This window comes from Otolemur garnettii, unplaced genomic scaffold, assembly GCF_000181295.1.
Source record: "Otolemur garnettii isolate 467f Iridium unplaced genomic scaffold, OtoGar3 scaffold00101, whole genome shotgun sequence".
Lineage (NCBI taxonomy): Eukaryota > Metazoa > Chordata > Mammalia > Primates > Galagidae > Otolemur > Otolemur garnettii.
The window spans coordinates 3,255,593-3,270,582 of record NW_003852496.1 but is presented as its reverse complement, the minus strand read 5'-3'; the positions used below and the strand labels follow the sequence as shown (position 1 = coordinate 3,270,582).

At 52.3% G+C, this 14,990-nt stretch overlaps 1 protein-coding gene across 1 annotated transcript in view; it reads left to right on the top strand.

Annotated features, from left to right (window-relative positions):
- The window catches only part of ACAD9 (acyl-CoA dehydrogenase family member 9), a 41,671-nt gene extending 27,096 nt beyond the window's left edge, over window positions 1-14,575 (top strand). Inside the window, exons 9-19 of the mRNA XM_003796262.3 lie at window positions 4,520-4,595; window positions 5,895-5,965; window positions 6,238-6,357; window positions 7,446-7,574; window positions 9,929-10,008; window positions 10,686-10,812; window positions 10,992-11,069; window positions 11,919-12,047; window positions 12,747-12,819; window positions 13,713-13,806; window positions 13,862-14,575. Coding sequence (XP_003796310.3) covers window positions 4,520-4,595; window positions 5,895-5,965; window positions 6,238-6,357; window positions 7,446-7,574; window positions 9,929-10,008; window positions 10,686-10,812; window positions 10,992-11,069; window positions 11,919-12,047; window positions 12,747-12,819; window positions 13,713-13,806; window positions 13,862-13,868 — 984 coding nt within the window. The 3' untranslated portion in view covers window positions 13,869-14,575. The remainder of the gene's footprint in view (window positions 1-4,519; window positions 4,596-5,894; window positions 5,966-6,237; window positions 6,358-7,445; window positions 7,575-9,928; window positions 10,009-10,685; window positions 10,813-10,991; window positions 11,070-11,918; window positions 12,048-12,746; window positions 12,820-13,712; window positions 13,807-13,861) is intronic.
- The last annotated feature ends 415 nt before the right edge of the window (window positions 14,576-14,990 follow it).

Below are 14,990 nucleotides of genomic sequence, written 5' to 3'. Positions count from 1 at the left end.
GGTGTGAATGGAGTCATAGACATGGAGAGACCTTGTGTGGCAGGTGTGAATGGAGTGGTACACATGGGGAGGCCTTGTGTGGCAGGGTGTGAATGGAGTCAGACACGGGGAGGCCTTGTGTGGCAGAGTGTGAATGGAGTCAGACATGGGGAGGCCTTGTGTGGCAGGTGTGAATGGAGTCATACACATGGGGAGGCCTTATGTAGCAGGGTGTGAATGGAGTTGTATACACGGGGAGGCCTTATGTAACAGGGTGTGAATGGAGTTGTACACACGGGGAGGCCTTGTGTGGCAGGTGTGAATGGAGTCTCATACACGGGGAGGCCTTGTGTGGCAGGTGTGAATGGAGTTGTACACATGGGGAGGCCTTGTGTGGCAGGTATGAATGGAGTCATAGACATGGAGAGACCTTGTGTGGCAGGTGTGAATGGAGTGGTACACATGGGGAGGCCTTGTGTGGCAGGTGTGAATGGAGTCTCATACACAGGAGGCCTTGTGTGGCAGGTGTGAATGGAGTTGTACACACGGGGAGGCCTTGTGTGGCAGGTATGAATGGAGTCATACACATGGGGAGGCCTTGTGTGGCAGGTATGAATGGAGTCATACACATGGGGAGGCCTTGTGTGGCAGGTGTGAATGGAGTGGTATGCACAGGGAGGCCTTGTGTGGCTGGCTTGTGGACTGGGGGAGGGGGGAAGTTGTGGTTCTCATCCTTGCGTCTTGACCAGTAACACTCCTTTGTGTGGAGGTCGCACATTGTGCTCCTCCATTCATAGACGCGATTACAGCCATGTTGGTCTTTACCACTTTGGGGCTGTTACACATAATGAACGTTTATGTTCAGGTTTCTGTGTGGAAAATATGTCTTCAGCTCTTTTGGGTTTATACCTAAAAGTGCAATTGGTAGGTCACATGCGACTGTACATTTCAGGTTTTGAGGTCTGTTCCGCATAGCTCTGCTGTTCTACACTCCTACCAGCTAGTGGAGAAAGGCTCTGTTTTCCCCACTTCCTCACCAGAAATAGACTTGTTATTGTCTATTTTTGAATTATAGCCATTCTAGTGGGTGTGAAGTGGCATTTCTGTAGGTCTAATTTACATTGCCATAATGATGTTCAGCATATTTCTGTGTGCTTTTGGCAATTCGCACGTATTCTTTGGAGAAAGATTTTTCAAATCCTCTGCCCACTTTTAAGTTGAGAAAATTGTCTTTTTGTTGTTGCCCTGTCCTAATTTACTGAGTGACCTGGATAAGAATCTTAATCTTGGGGAGGCCACACACCTTGTCTAGAAATGAAGCAGAGGGATCAAAGTGATGGCTCCCTCCTCTCCCAGGCTGTCATGGGAATCAGACAAGATGCCATTAGCCAAAGCTCTGGCCTGTGAGCCTCTGGGTGAATGGAGAACAGAGGGCTGGAGAGGTGGGAGGACTAATGGGGCAGGCTGTGTGCGGGCACAGGCTTGTCCAGTATCCATGTACCCAGATGCCTGCGCACTAGAGGGTGTTGACAAAGAGGAAATCATCGAATCCTGACCCATTCCTAAGAAAGTTGATGCTGTTTACATTTTTGGTGCTTCTCTTTGGAAATAATTTACATTGCTTAATATTGTGTATGCTATATTTTACGGCATATATTTTCACTTCTTGGTAAATCATGGTAATCTTTCATATGGGAATTCTGTGTTAGTGACGTTTGGTGCTGCACATACCTCTTTGTAGCACATTACGTATTCCCACGTCCCTCGCGGTGGGCGTTTAACACTGTCTCCTCTCCTTCCTACTCAGAACCACATTGGGTGTCCTTGTGCACATTCTTGCAAACTTGTCTAATTACTTCTTGAATTTAAACACCACTGGTCAGAGGACGTGACCTTTTTTTTTTTTTTTTTTTTTGGAGAGACAGAGTCTCATTTTATCATCCTCAGTAGAGTGCTGTGGCTTCACACAGCTCACAGCAACCTCCAACTCTTGGGCTTAGGCGATTCTCCTGCCTCAGCCTCCCAAGTAGCTGGGACCACAGGCGCCCGCCACAACGCCCAGCTATTTTTTTGTTGCAGTTTGGCTGGGGGCCAGGTTTGAACCTGCCACCCTTGATACATGGGGCCGGTGCCCTACTCACTGAGCCACAGGCGCCACCGAGGACATGACCATTTTTAAGTTCTTGATCCATATAGTCAAGCTGCTTGCTGGAAAGCTGGTGTGGTGCCTGCCCCCTCCTGCAGCGGGTGAAAAGGGCCCTTCCCTTGATCCTTCTCAAGTCTTTTAAAATTTTTGCCCTTGTGATAAGTGCAAAATGGTTATTGTTTTAATATGCAAAGGAAAATAGATTTCTGAAGGTTTCTTTTTTATTGTGAGATTGCTTGCCAGTTAATCTAAATACTAAAATTATGATGCACTCCAGTGATTCTAGAGTTCATAAAATGGTAAAAGGCCAAGTGAAAATTGAGCAGGCTGATGGGAGATAAAATGAAGGCATTTTGCCTCTGGGTGGTCAGAAGAGTTTATCTGTAGTCAGACCTTTTAAGACACAGGTGGCTAGGAGGGGCTTTTGGAAGAATGGATTGAATATTGCTTTGGGGAAAATTATAGAAGGTGTGGCAGCGCCCATAGCTCAGTTGGCAGGGTGCTGGCCACATACACCAAGGGTGGTGGGTTTGAACCTGGCCCTAGCCAAATAGCCAAGCATTGTGGCAGGCGCCTGTAGTCCCAGCTACTTGGTAGACTCAGGCAAGAGAGTTGCTTAAGCCCAAGAGTTTGAGGTTGCTGTGAGCTGTGACGCCATGGCACTCTACCGAGGGTGACATAATGAGACTCTGTCTCAAAAAAAAAAAAAGAAGATTGTAGAAGGGAACTGTTTTGAGGTAGAAGTGTGATAGGCGTGTGGGTGCTTGGGGAGGCTGGGGGAGGCCTGCACAGTTAAGCAGAAAGACAGATATCTGAGCACATGTGTCCCTCTTCAGCTAGGGCTAAGCCTGTCCCATCTTTTATCCTTGGGAGTAAGGCCTGGGATCAAACCCAATTTTCCCTTTTGAAAAAATAATTTAAATGAGGTTAACTATGAAGGGACTATAAATGGAATTTTAGTCATAAAACTATGGGCTAGTTTTTGAAAGAGAGTGGGAATAAAGGCAGGAGAATTTAGTTCCCTGGTTAAAAGAGGCCAGTGTTATCCCTAGCCCTGAGACACAGGAAACCTGGTTTGGGAGGTGAGGGGGAATGGGGCCTCACCTGCTCTGACCCAAGATCATAGAATGGTAAAAAGGCCAAGTGAAAACAGGGCAGCCTAGGGACCCTTTCTAGGGATGGGGTTTGCCTCTCACATTGTCCTGTGACTTAACCAAGTCCCCTCCCCAGCCAGTGCTGGAGGCTGGGTTGGTGCCCAGAGACCTTGTCCCTGAGGGAGAATCAATCCATCTTTCCCCCACCCCACAGGAGGTGTTGAGAGATTTTCCCATTCAGGTTGTTTAATAAGTTATCATAAATTCTATTACGTGTTTTATTAACTCAAGTTACCCATAACCAAACATTCAGCAAAAAGCAGGAATACCACTGAAGTTGAGCTTTTAGGAAAACTATCATCATGTTCACAGCCTTCCTTTCTGTCCCCAGGCCCTGTCTTTGGGGATTTGCAGTTGTGCACTTAGGACTCAGTGGTCAGAACTGTCCTTCAGGAGGCTGAAGCTGGTGGCTGCAGGGCTCTCCAGGTGTCCAGAGTGCCCACTCTTTCGTGGCCTGCCTCCTTGGGGGGAACCTTTGCTGCTCAGTGTTCCCTCTCCCCACACTGGAAGTCCTGGACTCACTCCCCTCCTGTGCCCTGTTGCACCGTGGACCACCTGCCATGGACCTGGCTGCTTTTTCTGCCCTTTTTGGTCTATTAGCATGTGATACCAGGGCTGTGTGCCCATCTGTCATCTAGGGTGCTGACTCTCAAGTTTGGTAGGAAGATAGAGTGGGAAGAAGGGAGGAACTGACAGAGTTTTAGGGTTGTTAATATAGAAATTTGGCTGAGTTCCTTGGATCATCTGAGCATGAGGGGAGACGACAAGAGCTTTGACATCAGGCAGCCACTGGCTTTGGGACCTTCAAAGCATCACTTCTCCACTCTGAACCTCAGGCTCTTCATCTGTGAAGTGAGGGTCCTGACCCTGCAGGATTGTTAGGAAGGTATGGATAGCTTGAAATCTTAGTTTCTGCTCCCTTCTCCTGAGGACAAGAGATCTGGCATGTTTCTGTGGCATAATTTTGTTCGTGGCTTTCTCGAGTATATGGGGTGTAGGGGGAGGCGACTCCAGGGATTCTGGTGAGACTGTAGCAGTGCCCGAATCTCCATGTTTGGAAGTGTCAGGACTGTGCTTTCTCTCCGCACAAAGGAGGGCAGGATGATTAGCTGGCCTGGATGCTGACACAGTTTTCCAGGATTTGCCTGTTGTTTTCAGGAAAGCTGTGTTTTCACAGAGCAGCTAGGCGCCATTGTGCTCTGCTCACCTGCACCCCTCGTGCTTTGCTGCTCTCGTGCAGGTGGCCATGAACATCCTCAACAGTGGGCGGTTCAGCATGGGCAGTGCCGTGGCCGGGATGCTCAAGAAACTGATTGGTAGGTAAGTCGGGGACAGGGCCCTTTGCGGCTACCTTGCCCCTGACCCCCCCACCTTAGCCCGGGGGGCTCTGCCTTTCCCCAGGCCACTTGGACAGAGGTCACACTCAAGCCTAGCAGCTGGGCTTTCATTTAGACCAAAGAATCTACCCAGTCTGCCCCAGTGGTCAGTCTTCATCTTTCCAGGGTCTTGTTTTACCTACACACAGAGGGTAAGGGCAGGGGGAATAGCTGTTCTGCCAGGGGTAGAAGGAGCTACGTAGGGAACCCCACAGTGCAAGCCAGGCACTGCGTGGACATCAGCTCTGACCGTCAGTGTCCCCATCCTGTAGGTGACTTGGTGCAGCAGGTGGGAGCGGGTCAGGTTTGGAATCCAGATCTCTTGGCTTCTGGATCTTTCCTGTATTCCCAATCAGGGCACACAAAGCCTGGATTTTCCTCAGGTGGTGAACAGAGAACAGCCCTGTAACTCTCTCGGCTGTGGGGAAGTGTCTGTAGGGAAATGGCGGTCGGGATGGACACTCCTGGGTTCTCTGGTCAGGCCTCTCAGAGTTCAGGGCAAAGAGCTCACAGGAAGGCTTTGCTTGGTTCCTCACTCCGTTGTGTAGATGAGACTGGTTTGCTCAGCCCTGCACGGCAGACTGAAAATTAAGTATGTTCTGTTCCAGGCTCAGGGCTCTTCTCACTCAAGACCTCTGTTTCCCTGTCTGGAAAACTCAGTGCAGGAGGGGCAGAGAGGCTTTTATGGCCAACCTGCCCCCCGAAGGATGAGATGCATATGGGGTCCTATCTGCTGTCTTGGCCCGTCACACCTGTGAGGGCATTTGGAGAACATGGGCTACAGGTGGGGGTGCTGATGCCTAGGTGGGAGGCCACTATGTCACTCGGGCCCAGAGAGCTCAGCCTATATTCACTAACTGTATATCCTAAAGCCTCAGGCCTGAGTTTCCATGCCAGGTTGCCCTACCTGCTTTGGTCAGGAACACGCATACCCATTGTGGCCTGCCCGCCTCTGTCCAGTGCTCTGTGGGCTGGGCTTTGTGAGTCCATCTGATTTATCTTTGCAGTGACTGTGGTGGGCAGTGTTGCTCAGGGAGGTGAAGCCCTTGGCGCGAGGCCACCAGCTGGCACGAACAAGTGCCAGGGTTCAAATCTGTGCAGCCTGTGAGTGGGGTGCTGGCTTCCCGGGCGTTGCCCTTAGGGAGAAATGTTGCTCATGGTTCCAGCCTGAGTGCCTTAGGAAATCATTTTGAACAACTAGAAATGTTCTGATTCTTTCTAACAACTGCTCTCCTTCAGAATTGACTGCTGAATATGCCTGTACGAGGAAACAATTCAACAAGAATCTCAGTGAATTTGGGTTAATTCAGGTACTGAAGGCCACAATTGCCATAATTGTTGATTTTACTCTGTGGACATGAAAAGTGTGTTCTTTTGATTTCTCCATACTGGTGACCCAGCTAGTGATTTGGGAAGACTGGGCTTTATTTACCACAGGTCTTTTATTAATGCCTGGGTTCACCCTTTCTGGACAGCGAGGCTTCTGACTGGATGACCTTCTCTACTGGTATAGAGAGTAGCCAGTAGAGAAAAGTATATGCAAAATGCTTTTTGATTGTGGTTTTTTTTCTGCACACCCCAGGAGAAATTTGCGCTGATGGCTCAGAAGGCTTACGTAATGGAAAGCATGGCCTACCTCACCGCAGGGATGCTGGACCAACCGGGGTTTCCTGACTGCTCCATTGAGGCAGCCATGGTGAAGGTAGTCCTGGTGAAGCTGAGAGCTGGTGCTGGGGGCCTCCGCAAAGCTCTTTCCCCGCAAGATTGCTTGCCGTCTAGTTTAGAAGGCACTTTGTCGTGGATGCAGTATTGAAGAAGCCCCCGCCCCACCATGTGCAGTGCTCCAGGGAGAGGCCCCCCTGGTGTAGTTGGTGCCAGGTTTTCACTTGAAACTTTCAGTTGATCAGTATTTTATAGCAAATGGAGAAAATAGACCATTACAACAACTTCATATTAGTATAAAATTGCAGCTGGCTTTCATGGGAAGGACTGTCTTTATTTCTGAGTTTATGGCCTTCCTACTGTCTGGTATCAAAACTTCTTTTTGATAGTTGAGGTAGATACTAGAGTTTTCTGTTAACTTTTCTTATATTTGAGGTACGGCGGTATCCTTTCATACCTATAATAAAAAAGATGTCTGCCCCACTTTGGGGAATTCTACTTTGGTTGCACATAAATTGTTTTTAAACTGGTCTCTGGAACTGAGCTCTTGAGAGAAATGGTGAGCAGTTTGCAGCCTGGTGTCAGTAGGAAATGTGCCTCTGAGGTTGAGGACATGGTGGTTTTAATGCATCCTCTGGGGTGGCCGTGTGCTGGGTGGTTTCTCTGCATCTTAGCATCTCATCTGCTTGGCACCCCTCAATAAGAACAGCAGATACTAGATGGTGCCTGTGAGCCGACCCCTCTCCAGATGCTAAGCCTAGAGCTAGCACCTGTCCTCAAGGTGCTCACAGTCACGTGGGGTAGGCCGTCGGGTCATCTATTCAAGTGTGGAGAGGGAGTTCAGGGTGGGTTGGGCTTCCTGGAGAAAGTGAGATCTTAGGCAGGTTTTGATCTTAGGCAGGTTTAGATCTTAGGCAGGTTTTGATCTTAGGCAGGTTTAGATCTTAGGCAGGTTTTGAGCTGAGCCAGGTGGGAAGTGGTAGAGAAGGTTCAGAGGTGCAAGGGGTCATGGTGGGCTAGGGACCACAGCTTGCCAGTGTGATTGAGGAAGACCCAGGACTTGCCATGGTGGCCTTTGGTGGGGGTCCAGCAGTGACGCCTCTGTGCTGACTGCCCTGGCCCTGGCAGGTGTTCAGCTCTGAGGCGGCTTGGCAGTGCGTGAGTGAGGCGCTGCAGATCCTTGGGGGCTCAGGCTACATGAGAGACTACCCGTACGAGCGCATCCTGCGTGACAGCCGCATCCTCCTCATCTTCGAGGTGAGTGGCCCTGGGGACCCCCCCTCTGAGGTCCCCTTCCTCCTGTCCCTGAGAAACTGCCTCAGGGCCGCTTCATGTGTTCTGTCACTGAATCCTCTCAATAACCCTGCACAGACCCCTTTTGCAGAGGGACAAGTTGAGGCAAAGCAGCTTACTCAAGGTCTCGCTCCTGAGGACCCTTTCCATTGAGTCCTGGTGACAAACTGTGGGCTTTCTTTGCCATATTCTGGCTGGTTATGAGGCACAGACAGGTCTTGTAGGGGACCAGGGTCCAGCTCCAGCCCTTCCTTACATGCAGGTCTTGGGGGGAACCAGCGTCAGCTCTGCCTTGCATGCAGGTCTAAAAGGGGGACCAGCGTCCAACCCCAGCGCCAGCTCTGCCTTGCATGCAGGTCTAAAAGGGGGACCAGCGTCCAACCCCAGCGTCAGCTCTGCCTGGCATGCAGGTCTTGGGGGGAACCAGCGTCCAACCCCAGCGCCAGCTCTGCCTTGCATGCAGGTCTTGGGGGGAACCAGCGTCCAACCCCAGCGCCAGCTCTGCCTTGCATGCATATCCTAGAGGTCTTGGTTTCTTCTCAGTGAATTGAGGCAGCTCAGTGGGGCCATCTTTGAGGGTCTCCTACTTGGACATCTGTCATTCTCAGTTGCTATCTTTCATGAAGCCACGAGCCCAAAGAGTTAGTTTATTTAATGTATGCCCAAGAGGAGTGGGTCTGGGGCCACAGAGACCACTGGGCACACTGTATTCTTTTTCTTTTTTTTTTTGAGACAGAGCCTCAAGCTGTCCCCCTGGGTAGAGTGCCGTGGCATCACAGCTCACAGCAACCTCCCACTCCTGGGCTCAAGCGAGTCTCCTGCCTCCGCCTCCCAAGTAGCTGGGACCACAGGCGCCCGCTACAACGCCCGGCCATTTCTTGGTTGCTGCAGCCGTCGTTGTTTTGGCGGGTCCGGGCTGGGGATTTGAACCCGCCACCTTAGGTGTACGTGGCTGGCGCCTTAGCCGGTTGAGCTATAGGCGCCGAGCCAGGCACACTGTATTCTGATCTGCAGCGTGGCTGAGTGGGGAGGAGGATGAGAGGCAGGGAGGTAGGCATCTGGCAGGAGGGGACTGGAGCCTTGTGAAGAACACGGCCCTTAGGGGCATAAAAGATGCTGACCAGGGATAAGCGAGGGCAGCGGTGCTAATGAACAGGGAGATCCCCAGATGGGGCAGACCTGCTAGCATGAGGTGAGTGGAGAGAGAGGAAGGCAGGCTTTCTGGCAGCAGCAGTCAGTCCTGCTAGGTGGGCAGAGGCAGGGAGTGGGCTGTGTGCAGAGGGAGAATGGGAGGCAGGCTCCAGCCAGAAAAGTCACTAGATGCCAGAGGACCTTGGTTAACTAGCAGAGGAATTTTGGAAGCAGTAAAAAGCTTTCCATCAGGAAATGATTTGGTTGCATTTGTGTTCTGGGAAAATCCCCCTGGGACTAAAGGATGGAAGCCAGGGGTAAGACCAGAGGCTGGGTGCACGGCTGGAAGGACAGGCTCCAATTGGGATGCAGGCCCTGAGCTGAGGAGAGACGAGGCTGAGAGCTGCTCCCAGCAGGAGGGTTTCCTCTACTATGGTTTTGGGGTCTTGGCTCCTGGGTCATCTCAGGGGGAAGGCTCTTTTCCCTTGGACAGATGGGGTGAGGGCCAGCCCGAGGGCTCTGGACACATCGGGTCTGCTACCGACCCGGGACTATTTCACCAAAGGGCCAGGCTGGGCTGGGCAGTGTGGTCAGCAGGGATTCAGGACGCCCAAGGCCAGGGCCACAGAGTCTTCAGTGTAGGACAGGAACTCCTCTGGAGATACTTAGGGCTGGAGTGGTTCTGCCTGGAGGTTTCCACTCTATAGTAGGTGTCTCCCTGTTCATGATGCCAGGTTGTCTGTGAGGGACAGTTCTCAGTTCCCATGCTGGCTCCATGGCCTGGGCCCTTCCATCTTTCTGATGCACAATGCCACTATGCACAGTGGGTACCTGCCCAGCAGCATGCGGGCATCCCAGCATCACTGGGAGGAGTAGTGCACATGTGGACAGTGTCACAGGGGGGCTTCCAGCTGATCCCTAAGGAATCTGGCCTCAGCCTAGAGCCAGCAGACCTCTGCCTGGCACTAGCTGTGCCATGGGCATCAGTGCCCTTACTTCACACCCTGGTTTCCATTTAAAAGAGGAGCTGGAGACTTGGTCATGGATTGCTGGTTTGTCCCAGCAGGAGGCCACAGCCATCTGGTTGGCTCTCCCACTTGTCACTGACCCCTGATCACAGCCCTGTGCACAGCACCCATGGCTGCCTAATACTGGGTGGCCTTTGACCTCTACACTGCTGGCCATAGGGAACCAACGAGATTCTCCGGATGTACATCGCCCTGACAGGTCTGCAGCACGCTGGCCGCATCCTGACCGCAAGAATCAAGTAGGTGCATTCCAGCTGTCTGCTCCTTGGGCTCCAGGGTTCCAGACTGCAGAGGCCAGTCTGAGCAGCAAGGAGGAGGAACTGCCTTGTTCTGGGCTTGGTGGGAGCTTGGTGCAGCTGTATGGTGCTCACTTGCAGGCTGGCCAGCACATGCAGGGCCTGGGAAACCAGGCTTAACAGTTGGCTTCCGCCTTGGGTGATGGGACCAGCTGCCCAGGGAAGCCTTTGCTGCCCTATCCTTCTGGCTGCCAGTCCTTCTGCCCCAACTTGAAGTCTGTCTCCTCCACTCCTGGGAGCTGTTGTCTCCAACACTGGGGACAACTGGTTTTTAAGAACCCGAGGAATGAGAGACATGCTTCAAATAGGAGCCAGGCTCCAAGGCTTCTCTGCCTCTTCCCCTTCTGCACCCTCTACCCCGTCCGAGGGCAGTCAGGTACCTCTGCTGGGGCCCAGGACAGGTTGCCTGTAGCATTCTGCAGGTGCTTTAGACTCAGCCTTTCGTGGAGGGAACACACATATGGCTGCTCTCTGACAGGCTGGGGGGTCAGCTTATGGCCAAGAGCCCTGCACATCCAGGCCAAGGGACGAGCATGGAGGTAGAGTGCAGGGGGGCCGAGTTGCTGGACTGTGGGACCAGCAGCAGGGCCTCTGATCATAGTACTGGGGACTTTCTGCAGTGAGCTTAAACAGGGCCGTGTGGTCACAGTCATGGAGACCATTGGCAGGAGGCTTCGTGACTCCTTCAGCCGCACGGTGGACCTGGGGCTGACAGGTGAAATTGGACTTGTACACCCCAGCCTTGCGGTGAGTGGACCCAGCTGGCATACCCCTCTACTTGGGTGTCCTCCTGCCAGATATCCCCATCTCAGAGGGGCTCTCACTGGGGTCAGGGCCCTGGGCTGCGTCCTGTCCCGGGGGGGCGGGCAGGGTAGGGTGCTGTAGGGAAGAGGTGCTGAGCTGGGTCCCACCGTCTGGCCCGATAGGACAGTGCCAACAAGCTCGAGGAGAACGTGTATTACTTTGGCCGGACCATCGAGACCCTGATGCTGCGCTTTGGCAAGGTAACCAGCCGGCCCTGCCAGGCCTGGGCATAGCAGGCCCTCTGACGTGGTCAACATCCCTGAGACTACTTTCTGCCAAGTGTCCACCTTTGGGACCTGGCCTAGGATAGAAATCTTGATCCCAGCACAGTGGCTCATTCCTATATTCCTAGCACTCTGGGAGGCCAAGGCAGGTGGATGGCTTGAGCTTAGGAGTTCAAAACCAGCTTGAGCAAGAAAGAGTGAGAGCCATCTCTAAAAAAATAGCCGGGTGTTGTGGCAGGGGCCTGTACTCACAGCTACTTGGGAGGCTGAGGCAAAAGAATTGCTTCTGCCCAAGAATTTGTGAGCTGTGAAGCCACAGCACTCTACCAAGGGTGACAAATTGAGACTCTGTCTCAAACAAAAAAAATAAAAGAAAGAAATCTTGACCCTGCAGGGAGACGAGGTGAGGAGGTCGGGCTGTGTTTGCCCATCCTGGGCTGTGTTAGTTTCTCACATGGGCACCCCTCTCCCCCCGGGTGAGTTTTCTGAGATATTTCCCTGTGCACGTTCCAGGTGAAGAAAGGCTCCCTGGAACTGGGCGGGGTGGCCTTTCCTGGGACCTAGATCGAGGGGCGTGCACAGTGGGTCTCCTATTGCCAAAAGTGACAGTAAGCACAAAAGCATTGGTCTCTGGTCTCAACCAGGTTTCTGGGACCGGGTCTTGCCCAAACCTAGAGAGAACAAAGAGATGGAAAGCGTTGGCCCCATTTTCCCAGGGAACACAGGGAGAGTCAGAGATGGATAAAGATGTAGCCCAGGGCAGGGGCCGTGGGGTGTGGTCCATCCCAGGTAGCACATCCCCACTCCAAGTCCCTGTGTTCCCAGACCATTGTGGAGGAGCAGCTGGTGATGAAGCGGGTGGCCAACATCCTCATCAACCTGTATGGCATGACGGCTGTGCTGTCACGGGCCAGCCGCTCCATCCGCATTGGGCTTCGAAACCACGACCATGAGGTGAGCTCTGCCCCACACAAGTGGCCTTTTGTCCCACTGCACTTTAATGAAGCTGATCGTTGGGGACGCCGGCAGTCAGTTGGTGAGGGCCTGTCTGGTAGTTCAAGAGGGTAAAGCTGGAAGAGTTGAGTTGAGGCCAAGGGACCCATTGGTGGTCACTGAGAGGGTGAGTCATGGGGGTACACACGGGGGCTGCTAGGGAGACTGATGGTCTGTGCTGCTCAGGAGACAGGGCCACTCTCTTTTATCTTCCTGCCTGAGAGAAGAAGGTGAGTGACAGTACTTGAGCCCTAGAGTCCTTGAATGTGTGGGGTCTGCCCACCCCTGTCCCTGCCCCCGCCCCCACCGAGAGGTAGACCGTACACATTCCTTGCCCTCCTAGAGGGAGGAGACACTATCATGTGCACCTCCTGTGTGCTGGGCATTCCCTGCTCTGTCCTGAAGTAGCCCCCTGATACCATGGTTACATGTCTGCCTCTCAGAGGAGGCAGGCTTAGGGCTGCTGAGTAACCTGCCCTTGGGGACTGAGGTAGTTTGGGTCAGAACTAGAATTAGAATTCAAGACTATGTGACTTTGGAGCCAGGCCTTTCCACCCATGTCACCCTGCCTAATTGGCTGACAGGCTGGGTTTCTTGAAGCCCAGAGCTCGGATTCCAGGGTTCTTAAGCATTTATCCTTTCTGGCCTTGGTTCTGGCAGGTTCTGTTGGCTAACTACTTCTGTGTGGAAGCTTATTTCCAGAATCTCTTCAGCCTGTGTCAATTGGACAAGTGTAAGTAGGGTGTCTTTGGGGAGGGCAGAGAGGGCCCGACTACTGGCTTCTTTGATGGTGAGCTATTTCTGGACCTGTCAGGTTCCCAGAGCCTGCTGGGGGCTTCACAGACTTCTGCTCTGAGTGACGGCTTGTGCTTAGCAGTGCCCTCCAGGCAGGAGCTGCCTCATTTACTGAGGCAGTTTTAGATCGAGCAAACAAGGTGTCTGCCAGGCACACCTGGCTGTGTTCTCAAAGCTGCACTGGGAAGGGTCACCGAGGGAAAGAGACAGAGACAGCACCTCACCTGCCTCTTCACCCCTGCCCCCTAGGCAGAAGAGAGGGTCACTCCCCCGTCTCAGGCCTTGGCCCTGGAGAATTTAGGGGCTTTGCATGTGCTTTCAGTTTAAGTGGAAGGTGCTTCCCCTCCTAGCTTCTTGATCACATCTGGGAATGCCCAACTCAGAGTCTACTTCTGACATTACAGTCCTGTTGTCCTGGAGGTGATAGCGGAGAGGCTGCCAGCACTGTGGCACTAACTGAGGAGAAGTGGCATATGAATTTTTGCAGGTCCTGGCCCTGGGGACCAGGGCGTGGCTGAGGCTCTGACAGGATAGCTCTGTATTCTGGAGAGTGATGCTGGTTTCTCCTCCAGTATGCTAGAATTGCAAACAGGCCATTTACTGAGCAAGTGCAGGCTCTACCCCCATGAGATCTGGGGGTGTTAGAAATTAACAGGATGAGCTTTTGTTACTCAAGAAATTATCTATCCCTTTTTCCTATAGCCAGACTCTCTGGTGCTTTGAAGGAGGAGATCACCTTTAGGGCTGCTTCACAGTGAGGGGCTGACTTTGCTGAACAAATGCCCCAATGCAGAAAGATTGATCACCCTCTCCCTCTCGTTGGCCCTCCAGATGCTCCAGAAAACCTAGATGAGCAGATTAAGAAAGTGTCCCGGCAGGTTCTTGAGAAGCGAACCTATATCTGTGCCCACCCTCTGGACAGGACATCCTGAGGCCGGGCACGGACTGCACTGGACAGCTCTCCCTCTTTTCTTGAGGACCTCCTGAGGCTGGGCACGGACTGCACTGGACAGCTCTCCCTCTTCTCTTGGAAGGTGGATAACTCGAGTTTATCACAAACTGAGCTGTTTGTTCCCAGTCTACACCAGATAGGCCTCCTCCTGGCTGGAGGAGCCTCTTCCAAGTTTCAGTCTTCAGGCACTACTGCCCAGCAGGATCCTGGCTTCTGGACTGAGATGGGGAGAGGGGGAATGGAATGGAGGGTCTTTTGACAGTTTAGAAGACATGGGGCTGGTGCTTCTGCCTCCTTGGTGCAGGGCTGATGGGTACCTTTCCAGGCATGAGTAGCCACACGTTCTCTGAGAAACAGCTTGAAAACTGTGTACGTGTCATTCTTTTAAACTAGAAACAGGCTTAAAACATGTAGCAAGAACACTTAACAAAGAATATAAATTGCCACAATTTGTGTGTTCCCTTCTAGCCATTGCTATACTAGTCACACCATTACTCAGAACTAGGATCATGACAGCATTACCCTGAAAACTACCCTTTGCTGATGGCTTTGGGTTTCCTTTTGTCCTCACCCTGTGAGAAGAGGGCCCAGAACACTAAAGAGCCAGGTGCACAGTCCAGGCCACAGTGCCCTAGGGTTCTGAGCCCTCACCGTTGATCCTTCTCAGGACACGGGAGCTGTAGCCTGGTTTATAATAGCATATGATTATTCCCACCTGGGGCTTTTTGTTTGTTTGCATGAGTTGGCCTCCACTCTTTGTTTTTTGAGATAGGGTCTTTGCTCTGTCATCTAGGCTGCAGTGCAGTGGTGTGATCATAGCTCACTGAAGCCTCAAACTCCTGAGTCGGGGTCCTCCTGCTTCAGCCTTCCAAGAAGCTGGGACTACAGGTGTACACCACCATGCCCAGCTAATTTTCCTTATTTATTTTAGAGATAGGGTCTGGCTATGTTGCCCAAGCTAGTCTTGAACTCTTGACCTCAAGCAATCCTCCCACCTTGGCCTCACTTTTGAACAGAAGAGGAAAAAGTATCTTCAGGTTATGCAGACAGTCCTTCATGTTTTTCCTTTCTGCTGTTGCTTACAGGATAGACCAGGAGTCCTAGTGTGCTTATTCCAGCAGGCTTCCAGATTTGGTCTGATCTCTGGGAGGTTAAGG